The 20029-nt window shown below is 39.7% G+C and overlaps 1 protein-coding gene across 1 annotated transcript in view; it reads left to right on the top strand.

Moving 5' to 3' along the window:
* MAPK1 (mitogen-activated protein kinase 1) overlaps positions 1-20029 on the top strand; it is a 109475-nt gene that overhangs the window by 67830 nt on the left and 21616 nt on the right. Inside the window, exons 4-6 of the mRNA XM_045457640.1 lie at positions 10214-10330; positions 16731-16845; positions 17151-17282. Coding sequence (XP_045313596.1) covers positions 10214-10330; positions 16731-16845; positions 17151-17282 — 364 coding nt within the window. The remainder of the gene's footprint in view (positions 1-10213; positions 10331-16730; positions 16846-17150; positions 17283-20029) is intronic.

The following is a 20029-nucleotide window of genomic DNA, read 5'->3' as shown; positions in this document are numbered from 1 at the left end:
TCTATCCCTCACTCACTTGCACCTTCTCTCAAAACAAAACAAAACAAAACAAAAACAGAAAAAACCCCACACTCAAAAAACAGCACCAAACTTAACCTTAATGACTTTAATACCTAAATAAGGTATTCCCAACAAATAGGGAAGCCCTAGATCCTTATAGTCCTCAGAATTCTCTTAAAAATGGGCAGCATTTGTGTACATATATTTCTATTTTAATAGTAGAACTAATAAATAAGGAGGGAAATCTACAGATGCATTAGATATGATAAAAAGGCATGTGAATTCAAGAAGACCTAGATAAATGGAAGGATATGCCATGTTTATGGATTGATTGCAAGACTTAATCTTGTTTAGATGGCAGTGCTTCCCAAATTGGTCTACATAGTCAGGGTGACTGTGTCAAAGCTCCAGGTGGCTTTTTTGCAGAAATGGGCAGGCTGGTCCTGAAATGTGTATGGAAGTTTGAGAGACCCAAAATAGCCAAAATAATCTTAATGAAAGAGCAAAGTTGGAGAGCTCACATTTCTTGCTTTCAAAACTTACTACAAAGCTTTTGTATTCAAGACCCTGTGATATTTGGCATAAGAATGGGCATTATATAGATCAATGGAATAAGATTGAGAGTTAATAAATAAACCCATATGTTTATGATGGTTTTTGGTGAGAGTGCCAAGATCATTTTTTTCAAAAAAATGGTGCTGGGACAATTGGATATATACTCCTACCATGTACAAAAACTAACACAAAACAGATCAAAGACCTAAATTTAAGAGCTAAACTGGAATAGGCTTGAAAAACATAGGAGTGAGTTTTTGCAGTCTTGTATTAGGCAAATCCTATTAGACATGACACCAAAAGCAAAGGCAACAAAAGGGGGAAAATTAGATTTCATCTAGATTAGGAACCTGTTTTACAAAATAAACCATCAGGAGGGGCACCTGGGTGCCTCAGTCGGTTAAACATCTGACTTTGACTCAGGGCAAGATCTCACAGTTCTTGAGTTTGAGCCCTGTGTTGGGCTCTATGCTGACAGCTCAAATCCCGGAGCCTGCTTTGGATTCTGTGTCTCCCTCTCTGCCCCTTCCCACCTCTCAAAAATAAACAAACATTAAATAAATAAATAATAAAATTTTATTTAAAAAAGTGTTTTTTACATTTATTTATTTTTGAGAAACAGTGAAACAAAGCATTAGTGGGGTAGGGGCAGAGAGAGAAGGAGACACAGAATCCGAAGCAGGCTCCAGGCTCTGAGCAAGCGGTCAGCACAGAGCCTGATGCGGGGCTCGAACCCGCAAACTGTGAGATCATGACCTGAGCTGAAGTCGGACGCTCAACCACCTGAGCCACCTAGGCACCCCAGTAAATAATATAATTTTTAAAAAGTAAACCACTAAGAAAGGGAAAAGACAACCCACAAAATGAGAGAAAATATTTGTAAATCATGTGTCTGATAAGACACTTTTATCTATAATATATGAAAAGCTCTTACAACTCAACAATAAAAGATAAATAGCCCAGTTTAATATAGGGCAAAGGATTTGAATAGACATTTCTCTAAAGAAGTTGTATATATGGCCAATAAGTACATGAAAAGATGCTTGGAATCCTGAGTCAGTAGGGAAATGCAAGTCAAAACCACAATGAGATAGCCATTTATGCACACTAGGATGGCTGTAATCAAAAAGTCAGATGGTAAGTGTTGGTGAGGATTCCACTTGTAGGTGTATACCTAAGTAAAATGAAAATGTGTCCACCCAAAAAGTAGCATACAAATATTTAAAGTGGCATAATAGTCCAAAAGTGGAAATAATTTGAATGTCCATATGATGATGAATAAATAAAATGTGATAGATTCAGGGGGACCTGGGTGACTTGGTTGGTCAAACCTCTGGCCCTTGATTTTGGCTCAGGTCATGTCCCTGTTTGTGAGATTGAGCCCCAAGTCAGGCTTCACACTGACAGCCTGGGGCCTACTTAGGATTCTCTCTCCCCCTCCCCTGCTCTCTCTTTCTCTCTCAAAAAAAGTTTTTAAAAAATGTGGTAGATCCATACAATGGAATAAAAAGGAATAGAGTGCTGATACATGCTACAGTGTGGATGAATCTTGGGAAATTGTTATGTAAATGAAAGAAGCCAGTCATAAAAGGCCGCATACTGTGTGGTTCTATGTATGTGAAGTGTCTAGAATAGACAAATATATAGCAACAGGAAGTGGATTAGTGGTTGCCTGGGGCTGGTGGGATTGGGGAGGAATAGGCAGACTAATGTGTACAAGATTTCTTCTTGTGGTTACAGAAATGTTCTAAAATTGATTGGTGGTAACAGTTGTGTAACCCTGTGATTTTAACACCAAAAAGTATTGAATTGTATGCCTTAAGTTATGGGTGAATCATATGGTATGTGAATTATATCTCAATAAAGCTGTTTAAAAAGTGCATTTAGATGTAGAGCAATGATCATTTCTTGTACTTCAGTTTAATAGACATTCCTGTGAGAAGCCCTTAAGTTGTACCTAGCAAGGGAGAGGGGGGAATGTCTGTTTCTGCAATCTCAGACCTGATAGGTGAGAAGTCTGATAAACAATAGATGATTGTAATAATATCTGCTGTAACTGAGATACTGAAAAGAATAGTATACAAATACAAAGGAGAGAGTTGGGTTCTGTCTGGGGCTTTGAGAGGTATCTGGAAGAAGGTGGCATCCATGCTGGCCTTCCAAAGATGAGCAGGCTTTCAGTAAGGGAGTGCCTATCTTCAGTATAGGGTATCGTAGAAAGTCATTGGATGCTAGCTGGTGATACTGGTTGGAAGTAGATCATGGAGAACCTTCTGGAACTGTCTGAAAAAGGGCAGTGAGTTCTGTTACTAGGTGGTCAGATAGCTTATTTGCTATCATTGAGTGTTTAAAACAGGGTGCCCAACATTCTGTGAGATGTGGTAGAGGGTAGCTTCCTACATTAGATACAGTTGGGTTAGACTCTGTCATCTCTTGGGATCCTACAGTTAGATTAATATACTTCTTACATGGGGTGTAACCAGATCCTTTCCGTGTATCTATGTATGTAACTAAAAGCCAGGTGGGCACAAAAGGAATGAAGCTGCTTGTAGGAATGGCCACACTTCGTTGGCTCTTAGTGATTTTCTTGAAAAATAGTATTTTTATGTCTCTTCCTACTTTTCTTTTTTTCTTTCTATTTCTTACCATCACAACTCTGTTATGACAGATTATTTTTGTTTTGGGAGAAACATTCTCTAGTATTTTCAGTATGTAATATTTCTGGGGAAAAAAGTTAAGACAAAAACAAACAGAATCAGACTACTTTGTTGTCTCTTCATTGTTTGTGGGCTTGTCTTTACCTAGGGCCATTTTATTCTCTGCTCACCAAAATTTACACCCACATTAATATATCTGTGTTGTTGGCCATCTGCACAACCCAAGTATTGTTTTCAAAACCCAGTGTAACACAGAGACTCAGAAATACAATAAGATAATTAAGATATTTACAGCAGTACAGTTCACCCACATTTTGAAATGTTCATATGGGGTTTGATTCATTCACATAGGTATAAATATTCAGGAGAGAATCTCATTTGTAAAGATGAGTACGATATGTCCTCCGTTTTGTCCTGTTGAACATGTCCAAAGGGCAGGGTAGGGCACAGTGGCAGTTCAGGTGCATACATGAGGGTTGAAAGAGCACAAGTGGGGAAGAGGGTCTTTTCTGCTTGAGCTCTGAAATCACTGTATATCCATCACATCCTCAGTACCTTCCAGTAATCATGTTGCCTATACCACAAGCTCCTGTGCTTAGAAAGTTTGTAACCTATGATCTTTTTTTTTTTTTTTTTTTTTTTTTTTAATGTTTTATTTATTTTTGAGACAGAGAGAGACAGAACGTGAGCAGGGGAGGGGCAGAGAGAGAGGGAGACACAGAATCCGAAGCAGGCTCCAGGCTCCGAGCTGCCAGCACAGAGCCGGACGCAGGGCTCAAACCCACGGACTGTGAGATCATGACCTGAGCCAAAGCCGGACACTTAACCGACTGAGCCACCCAGGCGCCCCTGTAACCTGTGATCTTACTCATCTCTTGTTATTTAGGGTTTTCTGAAATATCAAGTGGACAGTTATATATGTCATTTCTTCCTTTTTCCATTGGTTTCTCTGTTACTAAAGTATTTTCTACTCTTGAGCCCTCAGGATATCAGCTATTATCAATGTCTTAGACCTTTAACTTTTGACTCCTACCAGTCAAGGGCAACAGCAGTTAAGACTTCTTTTTCTGCTTCCATAAACATACTTTGCACTTGTTATCTAAAACCTTGAGACAAGAAGATGTTGACCTCTTAGAACCCTTCTGGAAGCCTCTCTTATAGACTCCCTCTTTATTTCTTAGGGCCACAGAAACACAAGGGTCATAGATCCTGTTTGGAGATTCTGCTAACATATTTATAATGGAATTTCCAGGGGAATGAGGTCTCTAGCAGTCTCTGTCCTTGATGTTTGCTAGACTGAGCCCACAGAAATCCTAGTTAAGAGTCCCAGGATCACAGTGTTTGTGGTTCTGGGTATGCTTCGGAAAGAGGACTCTGGAACATACGAAATGAAATCTATCCTTGGGGCTTCCTTTGCTTAATGAAAATCTCTGTTTAAACAGCCCAAAAAGTAGCCAGGTAATAGGAGTGCTATAGGTCATTTTGTTTCTTGTACCATATCCTACTGGTCTATATCTTCTTTTGTATGGAATTACAAAAAAATTTTTTAATAGCCTTGGTAATTTTTTGGTTAATGCCATGTAAATTTGGCTAGTCTTCAGTGTTGTGGCATTAACTTTTTTTTTTTTAAATCGTATGAGCATTTCATAGATGACCGTGAATGTAGTTGTGGCATCTCTTAGAGCTCTAAACCCCACATCTCTCTCTTTATTTTTTAAATTGTAACCAGTAATTTTTTGAGAGCCTGCTGGTTCTATGCCCTGTACTAGGTGTGGGGGATGCAAATAATACAACAAAATTACCCTTAACACCAACTCACTAATCTGAAAATTTGTAACTAAAGTAAAGGGATTAAACATTTTTCCTGTCTTTCCACTGGGATTTGTGCATCAGGGTACACAGTTCCAGTTGAGAATGCCAGATAATAAATGCAGAAGAAATAATAAAATCAGAAAAGTCCCCATTTTGCAACTTCCAATGAAATAATTGGTTTGTGCAGTATAACCCATGGCTTATATGCTCACCTTGCTCAGACTCTGAACACCCTGGGCAGACTGCTGCTGCCTCCCCGCATGAATGCCCTCTTCACCTCACACATAGACCATGTCCTGATCTGGGGCTCCCTTTTAACTCTACTTGGGTGCTACCTACCCCACTGGGCTGCTAAGGTTCTCCCAACACCACAGAGACCCTTAATGTCACATGACACCCCCACCAAAAAAAAAAAAAAAAAAAAAAGTTTAGGACTGGATTTCCTCGAGGAAGATGAGGAAGAACAACTGCACCTTTAATTTTAATTCTAAGAAAATAAATGTACTGCATATTGCAGCATTCAGCATGATAGGCTTATTTTGTCTTTCCTAGTAAAGGAATGCTTGTAATTCCAGTTTTTAATTATCCCTCTTTTAGGGGTGGGGAGAGAGTATGAGTGGGGAGGGGAAAAGGGAGAGAGAGAATCTTAAGCAGGCTTGATGCCCAGCATGGAGCCCAACACAGGGCTGTATCTCAGAGCCATGCATGACCTGAGCCAAAATCAAGAATCAGTCACTTAATTGAGCCACCCAGGCAACCCTTCCCTTCCGTAATATTGCCACTTTGAATGGTGTAATTTTACTAACATTAATTATTTAACATAAGATTTAACCCTGTTAACTGAACCTTGATTTTTTTATTAAAAATTTTTAATGTTTGTTTATTTTTGAGAGAGAGGGCAGGGGAGGGGCAGAGAGATGGAGACAGAGAATCGGAAGCAGGCTTTGGGCTGACAGCGGAAAACCCGATGCAGGGCTCAAACCCATGAACAGTAAGAGCATTGTGACCTGAGCTGAAGTTGGATGCTTAGCCAACAGAGTCACCTGGGCACCCCTTGATTTTTATTTTTTAAAAGATTATCAGTAATTCAGATATTGTGTAAAAAAAAAAAAAAAGGTCCCTCCTAGAGTATCTGTCAGTCCTTCCCAGTTGTGCTTCTTATAAACATTTAAGGCATTTATTGACCAAATGTCAAGAGTCCTCCATTAACAATTAAGTCAACAAGTAAGTTAAGTGTTGCCTTTCTCTAGGGACTTAATTCTGTTTTAGCTGGGGAGATGGGCATATGCAAAGCTAACTATCATAGACTTCATGATGTATTTTATTAAAAAAAATTTTTTTTTTAACGTTTATTTATTTTTGAGAAGAGAGAGACAGAGCATGAACGGGGGAGGGTCAGAGAGAGGGAGACACAGAATCTGAAACAGGCTCCAGGCTCCGAGCTGTCAGCACAGAGCCTGACGCGGGGCTTGAACTCACAGACCGCAAGATCATGACCTGAGCCGAAGTCGGCCACTTAACCAACTGAGCCACCCAGGCGCCCCTATGATGTATTTTAATATACCTCTAACAGTATTAGAGGAGTTCAGAAGAGTGAGCAGTCAGCTCTTGGGCAGGTTTGGTGTTGATTTTTGGGAAACTTCTCAGAAGAGCTAACTTTCAAGCTGAGGGTTTAGGGTAAAGGAATGGCATAGATAGGTCACTCAGGAGAGGTCATTGTATAGTCAGGTCATAGAAGCAGGTGTAGTCTGGAGTCTATAGGAGCAGATGTGGGCAGGAGAATATGGTGGGAGAGATGAGATCAGGAAGGTAGTTTGGTGGCAGCATATGAATGGTCTTAAAATTCACACTTAAAGAATTTGGGTTTCGTTCAATAGACAGAAGGGATTGGTTCAAGATTTTTGAGCCAGAAAGGTGACTTATATTTTAGAAACAACATTTAGGCAGGAATTTAGAGGATGAATTAGCTTACAGGTGGGTAAAGTCTAGTTTCCCTAATTCCCAGACAAATTAAACTGAATCTCAACTAAGGCCATGGCAGTCGAGATGTAGAAGCAGCCAATTCGAGAGCCACTTTATGAGGTTTCAGGTTCAGTTGCCATTTCACATTTGCCCAGCTAGATTCTTCACAGTGTTGCTCTGGCTTTCCCCAGGTCTTTCCATGGTTAGCATCTCTTTGGTGTCCCAGTATCGCTTCAACAGGGCCTCCTCAAAGACTGCCTATCCCATCACAAGCACTGTGTCCACTACCACTCTGTTAGCTGTTTTTGCTTTGTAACAAATAACCTAGAGAAAGTGATCTAAAACAATAATCATGTGTTAGCTTCTAGTTTCTGTGGGTCAGGAATTTAGCCAAGGGGTAGCAGTGATGGCTGCTCTCTGCTTTCATATATGGACCTCAGCTAGAAGACACAAAGGTAAGGGCTGGAATCCTCTTGCATACCTGGCAATTGATACTGGCTGTCACCTGGATCACCCACATGTAGCCCACATGTCCTAGGTTTCTTCCTGAGGTGGCCAGAGGGTTCCAAATTCCCCAGTAGAAAAAATGCCAGATGGAAACCATGTTGCATTTTATGATGTAGCCTCAGAAGTCACATAGTATCACTTTCACTATATTCTCTTGGTTCAGGCTGTTACAAAGGTTTGCCCAGATTCAAGAGGAGGGAAGATGGACCCTACCCTCTTGATACAAGTTCAAAGACCTTATAAGAAGAGCATGGAGGATGGGTTTTAGTGGTATGGTCCTCTTTAGAAAATAAATCTGCCTTATCTATGAATTTTTTATATTCTGGCTTTCTGAATCTATTTGGGACTTATTTTTTGATTCAACTAGCCAGTGAAAAGCCATGTATCAAGTCTGAACCCATCTAATCTGTGTGACACCAGGCATAGGAGGTGGTGAAGGATCTGTGGCCATGGTCTGGAGCCTATGCTGGTTTTGTTCGGCTAACAAGATGCATATACTCTGCACAATTCAAAATGTGGCCTTTAGGTGTCCCATCTATACAGCAGAAAGCAGACTGGTGAGCTTTGGTTGAATTTAAATCAGATGAAGTGTTAGCCTTGAAAAAAAGAGAAACTATGGGTCATAGATAGGTTCAAAAATTCAAGCCACAGAATTGAAATGGATTGGTGATGGGATAACATGGCGAGTGGTGGCTCTAAATGGCTTAGAGGACTCGCCTCTGGATGTAAGAAGAAATCAGTCATTAGTTGCTTCTCTGAGTTGGAAATCATGCCACAAATAGGACCATGTTGCTAGTGAGAACCTCCTGTGCATGGTTACTGGGAAGCCCTCCTGCAGTTCATGTCACTGGAATTGGTAGAAAATGCTGGAAAGAAACAAACCGGTTGCCAGGTACATTGAAAGCCTAAGACCAGCCAGGCCAAAGTTACAATTTCCTGTGATCCCACATACAAGCTTATGGCCATACCTCATCCAGATTCTCTGACAGGCCCATAACTATTAGGAGTGTAATGGCATTGATTGACAAGCAAGCCATCTTTGAAAGGTAAGGTTGGTACTTACGGTGAAAGTCACCTAAACTGAAGTTAATGAGTGTACAATGGCCAGAGTTGGCTGTCAGCTATGGAGTAGGACCCAGGATTTCCTCACTATGCAACTCTGAGAGTACACCTAGAAAATGGCCTATGGAAGAGCAAATAGAGAAGCAATTATGATAGTTGTTCCTTTTGAAGATACATGTTGATGGAGATTATGCAGCACAGATACTTAACTCTTATCAGAGATACCATGTGGTGATACCAGTGTCCAAAGCTAGAGGAAGGCATCTGTGAAGTAGATGGAAGCTTTCTGAACCTTTCCTAATTATTGAAACACTAAACTATGGGATATTTGAGCAGAGATTGTTGTCCATCCATTTAAGTCCTATGAGTATCTCAAGCATGTCCTTTCCTCTTCATTTCCATTTTTATGGCCTGAGCTCAGGCCCTTATAATTTCTTAGCCAAATTAAAGCAGTAAGCCTCCAAAGCAATCTGTTTGCCAGGCTGCTTTGTACTGTACTCTGGCCTGTCTTTATTAATATGTCTCTTTCTTAGGTTAATTCCCCAGATGTCAAGGAATTAAAATATCCTGCAATTATATGGGTCTAAGTATAGTTGGCCCTTGAACAACACAGGGATTAGGGGCACCGACTTGCCCCCCCCACACACACACACAGTCAAAAATCTGCATATAACTATTGACTCCTCCAAAATTTAATAGCCTTCTGTTGACCAGAAGGAAGCTTTAACTGATAACATCAACAGTCAATTAAACGTATACTTTGTGTTATATGTATTATATACTGTATTCCTGTAATAATACCTAACTTAATTTTTTCGATATTTCTAGGCTGTGTGGTTTCATCTGTGAGTTTTTTCAAATTGCTGCAAATCTGCAAAAAATTTTCCAATGTATTTATTGAAAAAAATTCCATGTATGTGAACAGACTTGCACAGTTCAAACCCATGCTGTTCGAGGGTCAACTGTATTCTATAGTTATATAGTAGAATACTATACTATTTGTATAGTACTTTACAGATATTTTATATGTTGGAGTTTGGAGTAGCACTAAAGTATTGGATGACCAGATGATGAAGGTACTTTTGTGAGTCAGGAGAAATTAGAAGCTGGATATTTACCTAAAAAAAGATTCATCTTTTGTATATGAGACATCTTTTAAGGCCTTGGGAGTGGATTTGAATACATGGAAGGGAAAGAAGTGGAAAAAATCTTTGGAAGGACCTGCATTTGTGGAACAGGTGGAAGAATAGCAGGAAGTGAAATCTAAGAAACAAGACAAATGTGAGTCAAGGTGATCTGACAGTGTGATGATCCTGGAAATGCCAGCAGGAGATGGCCAGAGAAAGGACCCTGGACAGTTTCTGGTAACTTCAGAACAGTTTTTGTCAAGTGACATAAGCAAGATTACTGTGGGATAAGCAGATAATGAAAGGTGAGGACAGATTCCTGTAACCTGTTCCTCATCTCCAACTTTGGATAGTCATCACTGCCTCTCAGGTTGTTGTAAAGATTAAGAATGAATATATAGAATTCCCAACAAAGTATCTGCCACATAGGAGTGGCAGCAACTACTTACCATCATCATTATTGGTATTGTCTGATCTTTTGATATTAATTTCATTAGAATCTCTAAGGTGTCCCATTTTTTTCTCTCGTAGATCTGTGACTTTGGCTTGGCCCGCGTTGCAGATCCAGACCATGATCACACAGGGTTCCTGACGGAGTACGTAGCCACACGTTGGTACCGGGCTCCAGAAATTATGTTGAATTCCAAGGTAAGGATCAGGTTTGCATAGAAAGAAAACCAGGAAGCAAAAGAATTTTGGAAGCCTGTGTCTACTTAGGTTGAGGCTTGGCCTGTCTGGCCCAGAATGAAGGTGCTGTCTTAATCTCTAGGTCAGCATTGAACTTCTGGGCCCTGGATTTTGACCTCTCTACCTCAGCTGAAGTAGTGCTGATGTGTTATAGAGTTGGAAGGTGTGTGTGCCTGTCTGGTCACTGTTAACAATAAATGATCTTTGTCCTAGCCTTTGGTCAGCTCTCCTGAAGTCCTCCCTATGGCAGCTTTTACAGTTGCTCCTGCCACTGCTGAGTGCAGGCTAGGCTGGCTATGTTAGAGGTTCTCCTATAGTATGTAGTTTTCCGAAAGTGGACCAGTGCTGTCCTGTATAGGTCAGATTTGTCTAATGAAGAATGTCTCTTCAGCAAAATTATACCATAGTTTGAAGAAAGGTGTGGAAAGAATAGGAACTACTATGGATTCTTAAAAAAGTAAGAAAAAGTGAAGTATATCTTTGTTAGGTTTATAAACCAGGTGGCAAGCATTGAAGGCTGCTATGGAGATTGAGATTCAGTATTTTTAATATATCATTTGCAAATAATATATGAATGAAGTGTCAGATCTGAGAAAGTAAGTGGGCCCGACATACTTCTACATCCAATACTTCAAATTAGGAGATTTTGAACTTAATTCCTCCGTTGGTTTGCAAACTGCCCCAGTACAAGTTGGGCAAGGAGAAACTGAAGAGGCAGAGCACTCCAAATTGGTCGTGGCAGTGTTAAGAAGTAAAGGAACTTATTACAAGTCTTGTCTTGGGCAGCTAGCTGCAAGGTGAATAGATCTCCGCACTCACCTACCAAAACTTAAAAGTTTATGTCCAGGCCTTAACTGGCTGTGTCACATATGCTGCTGCCCAGATGGTCCGAACAATAGCTATTCTCTCCCAGCTACATCCTTGAAAATGGCGCCACTGTGGTAACAGTGGGCAAAGCATGTATCCCAAGGATAGGGGAGGGAGCGAGGAGCCTCCTGTTGTCCAGGTTCAGCTCAAGGGTCAGCTGTTAGTCACATTGCCTTGATGACCTCCTTCAGCACCGTCTACTGTTAATGTAATGTTAAGATATATGAAAAAAAGCAATAAAAGTAGACATTGGGCCTTGTGTCTCAGCTCTAGGAACCAGAAATCCACCCAGGAAGCTTAAAGGGAATTAATTAGCCCATGGAGTTTACTCTCTTCTTCCATCGTTTATAAATAGAAGGGCATGAGATGAACACTAAGTTGCTTTGTGAGGAAATGGAATTTGTTTAAAGCAGTTAGTTATTCTTGATATACATTTGTTCAGTTAAGTTATAAAAGTAAAATTGCATTAAAATAAATTCCATTATAAAGAAAGATTTGGTGTAACAGATGTTTCAGAGAAGAAAATGTCGTGTTGATTCTTATAATTCTGTATTACACATAATCCCAAATAGTAGGTTCTTTCTTTGGACTGGCCATGTGACAGCCATTCCAAACCAGAAGCATTTGCATGCACGTGTGCAGTGCCTGCTGGTTGTAAGGGAGAGCTGTCGGTGTGCTTTTTATCCTGGTGCCTTCATGGTCTTGCAGCCTCCATTCCAACTTGAGATGACTCTACTGTCTTCACCCTCCAGAGGGAAATAACCAAACAATGTGGCCTCTGTTCCACAAGGTGCCCAGCACTTCCTGCTTGTAGAGTTAACTACAATCAAAACTGAGTGTGAATTATTTTTTATTTATAACACCTCTAGACTGAGAATGTTACTTCTAGTGCTCTATTCATTTTTTTATTATTATTAATTTAGAACAATTTTCAAACCCTTACAAGAATTGAGAGTACAGTGAATACCCATATACCCCTTCCCTAGGTTCACCAGCTATTAACATCTTACTACTCCCTTGCTAGCTTTTGTCTCTGCCTGCCTCCCTCCCTTCTTCTCTGTTTCCTTTGTCAAATTTTTTGGCACTTCGCAACATAAACTACTTTACTACTAGACCCTTTGGGGCATACTGATACTCATTAAAGGGGGAGAGTGTTCTTTCCCTACAGTCATAGTACCCTTAGCACACTGACACAACGAGCATTAATTCAGTGATATCCCAGTTATCCCACCCAAAAGTTCTTTACAGCTGTTTTTGTCTTATTTTCACTCTGTGATCTAATCAAGTTTTGTGCGTTGTGCTCACTCTAGAACATTCCTCCCACCCTTTCTGTCTTCTTCATGACCTTCAATGCTTTGCAGAGTACAGACTGGTTCCTTAGGATTCAGTTTAGGTCACACTCTTCTGGCGGGAACCCCGCAGGTTCTTGGAACTCATGTGTACGGAGCTCATGTTTCCCAGCAGGCTTACCAGGGTGGTGTTTCCCTTGGTGACTCCTGGTCTCTATCACTTATATTGGGGGTGGCAAAATGGTAATTTTCCAAATGTATTGTTCCTTCTACACTAATTTGCTGCCATTTTTCTTTGAAGAGCTTTCTCTTTTTTTCTTTCTCTTCCTATGTCTCCCACCTTTGGTTTTAAAACATTATTATAGGGGCACCTGGGTGGGTGGCTCAGTCAAGCGTCTGACTCTTGATTTCAGCTCAGGTCATGATCTCGCAGTTTCGTGAGTTTGGAGCCTGCTTGAGATTCTCCCTCTTTCTCTCACAGTCAGTCAGTCTCTCTCAAAATAAACTTTTAAAAAAGCCATTATTATGGATTCATGAAATATGTGCTGTCCATTATCACCTTTTTATTTTTATACTTCTATCGTCTCCATTTTGACAGGCTAGAGTGCTCTATGTGTGTGTGTGTAACATTTTATTTTCATAGTTTCCCACTTGCAAGAAAAGTATAAGGCAGTAGTTCTCAAACATTCAAGCCCCAAGACCCCTTCACTTTCTTAAAAAGTATCAAAGATCCTAAGCAAGATTTGTCTATGTGGGGTCTGTCCATCAGTATTTGCTATATAGAAATTAACACTAAGACTTTTAAAAAGTATTAATTTCTAAATAATAATAAACCTACTGCTTGTTAACATAAGTTTTATTTATAAAAAGTGTGTTTACTTTCCACCACAAAAACATTTTAGTTAGAAGAGGGGCGTTCTTTTCATTTTTGCAAATTTCATGTGGCCTAACAGACCATTGCTGGAATCTCACCTGGTTCTGCACTCTATCTGTCCAGTAGGTTGATTTGGTTTAAGTCCAAGAAGAAGAGGCTTCACACAGATATGTAGTTGGGAAAGGGGGTATGTATGTTAGTCTTTTCAGCTTCTGTGGCTGTTCCTTTTTGATACTACACTGAAACTCAACAAAATGAAAAGTTAATTGTGGAATCTGAAACCATGCCACCGAACTTTTTGTACTGTCTTACTAAAATCCATTGGTCTACCTTACACTCACTGATGCATGCTTTGGAATCAAACATTTGGAAAATACTAGTTCACTGGGTTATCCAGATCTTCCAGATGTCCTATTTCGTGAATGGTATCCTCTCATGTCATGTAGCATCTGGAAAAATTTTTTGTACACTTGTGAGAGAATGAATGAAAAGGAAAACACCTTAGAAGTACAAAATAATGTCACTCTTCAGATCCTTAGAGGGAAGCCACATGGGACCCAGGACCACTTGCGAGAACTGGATAAACTTCTGTAATACTTCAGATCCACCTCAGATTCAGACTCACCAGTTCTTTACCCTTTGTCCCATTTGTTTTCTCATTCTCTCCCTATACATGTGTGTGTTTTTTTCCCTCTGAGTCATTTGAGAGTAAGTTGTAGATGTTCACCTTTACCCCTAAGCATTTCAGTGTGTATTTCCTTAGAACAGCAATTCTCATGTTCCTGAGGACATTTGGCAGTGTTTGGAGACATTTTTGGTTGTCACAACTGGGAGAGGAATGCTACCTACTGTCCATCAACTAGTTAGAGGTGAGAGATGCTGTTAAACATCCTGCAGTGTGCAGGACAGCCCTCACAGCAAAGGCTTATCCAGCCTAAAGTGTCAGTAGTGCCAAGGTTGAGAAATCCTGCCATAGAAGGATGTTCCCTAATATGACCATAGTATAATGATCAAAAGTGAGAAATTTTTTTAATGGGAAATTTAACACTGGTCCAATATCTACTGCACTGTATATATTCAAATTTTGGATATTGTCTCAATGATCACCTTTATAGCTTTTCTCCCCCTACTCTAGGCTCACACATTGCATTGTTTCTCTAGTCTCTTTTATTTTTTAATTTTTTGTTGTTGTTGTTGTTGTGTGTGGCGTTTGTTTGTTTTTTGAGAGAGAGAGAGAGCACATGCACAAGCAGAGGAGGGGGAGAGGGAGGGAGAGAGAGAATCTCACACAGGCTCCACACTTAGTGCAGAGCCTGACACAGGGCTCGATCCCATGACCCTGGATGCTCAACCAACTGAGCCACTCAAGTGCCCCTCTCTAGTTTCTTTTTTTTTTTTTTTTCAACGTTTATTTATTTTTGGGACAGAGAGAGAGACAGAGCATGAACGGGGGGAGGGGCAGAGAGAGAGGGAGACACAGAATCAGAAAACAGGCTCCAGGCTCTGAGCCATCAGCCCAGAGCCCGACGCAGGGCTCGAACTCACCGACCGCGAGATCGTGACCTGGCTGAAGTTGGACGCTTAACCGACTGCGCCACCCAGGCGCCCCTCTAGTTTCTTTTAATCTATAATAGTTCCTCAGCCTTTTTTGACCTTGGCCCTTTTGAAGGGTACAGGTTGGTTGACTGTTTTGTAGATGCACCCCAATTTTGTGTCATGTTTTTCGGGCACGAATACCTCAGAAAACAGTGTTTTGTTCTCAGTGTATTGTATCAGGAGGCATATCTGGTTTATGTCTGTATTGGTGAAGTTCATGTTGATCTTTTGATTAAATGGTATTCTCTCATTCTCCACCATATAATGGTGATAATTGTGGCTAATTATGACAATTATTATTAGGTCAATAGGAATTTGTGGGGAATACTGTAAGTTGTGTAAGTTCTCTTCATCATACTTTTTACCATCCATTGATGATTTTGTAGCTCTATCATTCTTCCTTTGTTTTAGTTCTTTCCATTTATTAATTCATGTTTATTTTATTCAGTGGCTACTCCATAGCTGCCATTCTGTATTTGATGTTTAAATTGTCCCAGATTTTCTAATGGGAGTCACTTTGACGTGGTCCCACTAATGTTGAGCATTTCCTTGCTTTGTTTTTTGGCACTAGATGCTCCAGGCTTACCTCCTAGTACTTTCTCTGTCCCAGACTTGGAGTAGCCATTTCTCCAGGGAGCCCTGGTTCCTTTTAGTTGCTTATTTTTTGTAAGTTTTTAAGTGTTGCTCTTCGTTTAGTTTTGGCCCAAAGCAAAAGTTATTTTGGATTACAAGAATTTTGGGAATAATGACCTTGAAATTCAACCCCATTTTATCATAGCTGTAGATCTGACCATTGTTTGATTTTCGGAAAGTTTTTTTCTCTATTAATTTATCACTATACCAAGCTATCTTTTTTGCACTGTTGTATGATTTAGACATAATTATTCCAAGTCTTTTTACAGAGTTCCTTTAAAAGAAAATTTATACCTGGGGCACCTGGGTGGCTCAGTTGGTTAAAGGTCCAACTCTTGGTTTTGGCTCAGGTCATGATTTCATGGTTTGTGACATCGAGCCCTACATCGAGCTCTGTGCTGGCAGTGCGGAGCCTGCTTGGGATTCTCTCTCTCTGCCCCTCCTCTGCTCGTTCTCACTCCCTCTCCCTCTCTTCTCTCTCTCTCTCTCAAAATGAATAAACTTAAAAAAAATTATACCTGAAAATTGAATAGAAAAATAAAACAAGAAATACGGATTGGTAAAATATGATGGAGCCAGCATATACTCCACCCACCCACCCCCAACAGAGATCAAGGGTTTTCAGCCTGACTTTTTTGAAAATGATTTTGTAGCAATCATTTGAAAATGTATAAAAATATTCTGGAGGTGTAGCAGTGACTCTTCTTTTGAGTTGGTTTCCAGGTTTTCAAAATGAATAAATGGGCCATAGATGTCCTAAAGCAAGGGATGTTACTGCTTTTTCCTTTTTCCAGCTTTAACTTACAAGGATTGTTTCTCTCAAATCATTTGAAAAAAGGAATGAAATATACTTTGGAAATTCTCACCTAATAATAAGTTAATCAACTTTGAAGAGAGTAATAAAATCAAGTAATCTTGGTTGTTAACAGCTTATAAGAAAGATTACTGTTTGTATCTGCATGCTCTCTTCTCTTATTTCTGAATTATAGAACCAAAGGAGAAGGTAAAATTCCCATGAGCCATGTACCTGTGCTGTTGGAGGATCTCACTTGTCATGTAACATTACATATCCTTCTTAGTCTTTTCTCTCTTCCCACTGCAGGGCTATACCAAGTCCATTGATATTTGGTCTGTAGGCTGCATTCTGGCAGAGATGCTGTCCAACAGGCCCATCTTCCCGGGGAAGCATTATCTCGACCAGCTGAACCACATTCTGGGTAAGATTACTGAACATTTTAGGGGCTAGATTTACTCTGTTCACCTTCCCTAGTTTACATCAGAGGCACCTCAGGAAACGAAGAATAGTTTTGACAACTCTTTAATCCAAGATAGATAATGAGTTTTAAATCTTGCTTGACTTCAAATGCTAAGGATCCTCATAAAAACTTGTAAAATAGAATGGTAAGCATGGGGGGACGTGGTGAGGAAACAATTAGTAGGATCTATTCTGCCCCATAGCTAATAGTGTGTGATCAGCCTCTGTGGGTCTTGATAATTAACAGCTAATTATTTTATCTGTTAGGTATTCTTGGATCCCCATCACAGGAAGACCTGAATTGTATAATAAATTTAAAAGCTAGAAACTACTTGCTTTCTCTTCCACACAAAAATAAGGTGCCATGGAACAGGCTGTTCCCAAATGCTGATTCCAAAGGTAAATATTATTTTATTGATTATTTTTCTTAGACTTCACTTTTTGTTTATTTCTTTGTTTTATTGGTTAAATTGTTAGGTCACTAGCCTGAAAAGTTAGCCTGTGGCAATTGGGTAATGCCTTATTTAGTGCTCACTCTGTTGCTTTTTTCCTTTTATTTTCAAGCAGTGGCGGTAGGGTAAGGGAGTGTGGGAATGACCGTCTAGTTTTCCACCTTTTCATTTCTTTGCTTTTTTATTTTTTATTTATTTTTTTAATGCTTATTTATTTTTGAGAAAGAGAAAAAGCACAAGTGGGGGAGGGGCAGAGAGCAAAGGGACAGAGGATCCAAAGTAGATTCGGTGCTGACAGCAGAGAGCCCGATGTGAAGCTCCAAGTAACAAACTGCAAGATCATGACCTAAAGTGGAAGTCGGCTGCTTAACAGACTGAGCCACCCAGGTGCCCTTACTTTATTTATTATTTTTTTAATTTCTTAAAAAATTTTTTTAATGTTTTTTTATTTCTTGAGAGAGAGACAGAGTGTGAGTGGGGGAGGGGCAGAGAGAGAGGGAGACACAGAATCCAAAGCAGGCTCCAAGCTGTCAGCACAGAGCCCAACGTGAGGCTTGAACTCACTAACTGTGAGATTATGACCTGAGCTGAAGTGGGACACTTAACCGACTGAGCCACCCAGGCACCGCCCCCCTTACTTTATTTTTTTAAGTAGGCTCTATGCCCAATGTGGGACTCAAACTTACCACCCTGAGATCAAGAGTTGCATGCTCTTATGTTTACTTACTTATTTTGAGAGAGAGGGCACATGTGTGCGAGTGGGGGAGGGACAGAGAGCAAGAGAAAAAGAGCAAGAATCCCAAGCAAGCTCTGCACTGTCAACACACAGCCTGACACGGGACTTGATCTCATGAACTGCAAGATCATGACCTGAGCTGAAATCAAGAATTCAATACTTAACCGACTGAGCCACCCAGGCCACCCTGATTTTTAATTGTAGTTGACATGTAATAATAAATTAGTTTCAGGTATACAACATAGTGATTCCATAATTATATACATTATAAAATGCTCACCACAATAAATGCATTACAGTATTATTGACTATATTCCCTATACTGTGCTTTTCATTCCCATGACTTACTTATTTAGAACTGGAAGTTTGTACCTCTTAATCCTCTTCACCCATTTTGCATATCCCCCAAACCCCCTCTTTGTCTTTTTTTTTTTTTTTTGAGAAAGAGTATGTGACCAGAGGGGCACAGAGAGAGAAGGGGACAAAGGATTCGAAGTGGGCTCTGTGCTGACAGCAGGTAGCCCCAGGCTCAAACTCATGAATCACGAGTTTATGACCTGAGCTGAAGTCAGATGCTTAACCTGACTGAGCCATCCAGGCACCCACTCTTTGCTACTTTTTAACTTAGATAAAGTTCACATTTTTAGAATTCAGAAAGTTGAGGAGCTTGCAAAACAGATTACACATTTTTCATCTTGTCATTTAATAATTTTTCAAATCAGGTTTTTTTGAAGAATAATTTACAGAGTAAAATTCACCCTTTTTAGTTGTGTGGGTCTTTGAATTTTAACAAATGTATGTAGTCACATTAAGTGCCACCACAGTCAAGATATGATGGAGTATTTTCATTGTCCCCAGAAGTTCCCTCATGCCCCTTTGTACTCATTTCTCTTCCCTAGTCCCTGGCAATCCCGATCTCATTTCTCTCCCTATAGTTTTGCCTTTTCTAGTGTGTCATAGAAATGTAGTCATCCGGTTATATAGCTTCTTATGTCTGGATTCTTCCACGCAGCGTAATGCATTCGAGAGTTATCAGCATTATTGCTTGTATCAATCTCTTCATCCAATGGTGTTGGAATAATTAGACATTTGTATGCCCCCCCCCCCAATAGAAACCTAAAAATGGAGCATAGCCCTAAACATAAGGCCTAAAACTATAAAACTTTGAGAAGAAAACAGAACACAACCTTCATGACCCTAGGTTAGGCAAAGATTTCTTAGATAAAACACCAAGAGCGCTCATCCATAAAAGAAAAAGGTGATAGATTTCATTTTGCCCTTTTGTATTTTAAGTTAATTTTGTTTAACAATTATGTTATCCTTTATTCCCATGTACTATGTATCTGTTAAATATATTAGGTGGCTAATTTCTTTGCTTGTTTTTTAATAGGTAGATGTTTTTAAAATTTTCATACTATTATAGAATTGTGGTAGGCAAGATAATGACCCCATTGCCAAAGATGTCCACATCCTAATCCCCAGGATCTATGAACTTATTAGGTGACATGACAAAGAGGAATTAAGGTTGCAGATGGAATTAAGGTTGCTCATCACCTGATTTTAAGACTGGGGAGATAATTGTGGATTATCTTAGTGAGCCCACTATAATCACAAGGATCCTTAAAAGTGGAAGAAGGAATCAGAATAGGGAACCAGAGAGAGAGAACAGGTTGCCAGCACCTTGGTGCTTGTTCTTCCATAGCTTTATCTCCATACATATACATATTTTTACCTAAAATTTACTTTTTATAAATTATTATTAATATAAGCTAACATTTTTGGTAAAAATTCAAAAGTCGTGGGAATATTCATCTAAAAAGGTGAAATTCTTTTGTAATTTTTCCCTAAAGGTCACGTTAATGTAATTGTGTCTGAGTGTCTTTCCATGTCAGTGCATAGAACTGACTTGTCTTTAATGATTTTAAAACATCTCATCCAGTCTTCTCTTGCAAATTCAG

The sequence above is a fragment of the Leopardus geoffroyi genome, chromosome D3 (genome assembly GCF_018350155.1).
Source record: "Leopardus geoffroyi isolate Oge1 chromosome D3, O.geoffroyi_Oge1_pat1.0, whole genome shotgun sequence".
NCBI classification, from domain to species: Eukaryota; Metazoa; Chordata; class Mammalia; order Carnivora; family Felidae; genus Leopardus; species Leopardus geoffroyi.
The sequence above is the reverse complement of the archived record's forward strand: the minus strand, read 5'-3'. Positions and strand labels throughout refer to the sequence as shown.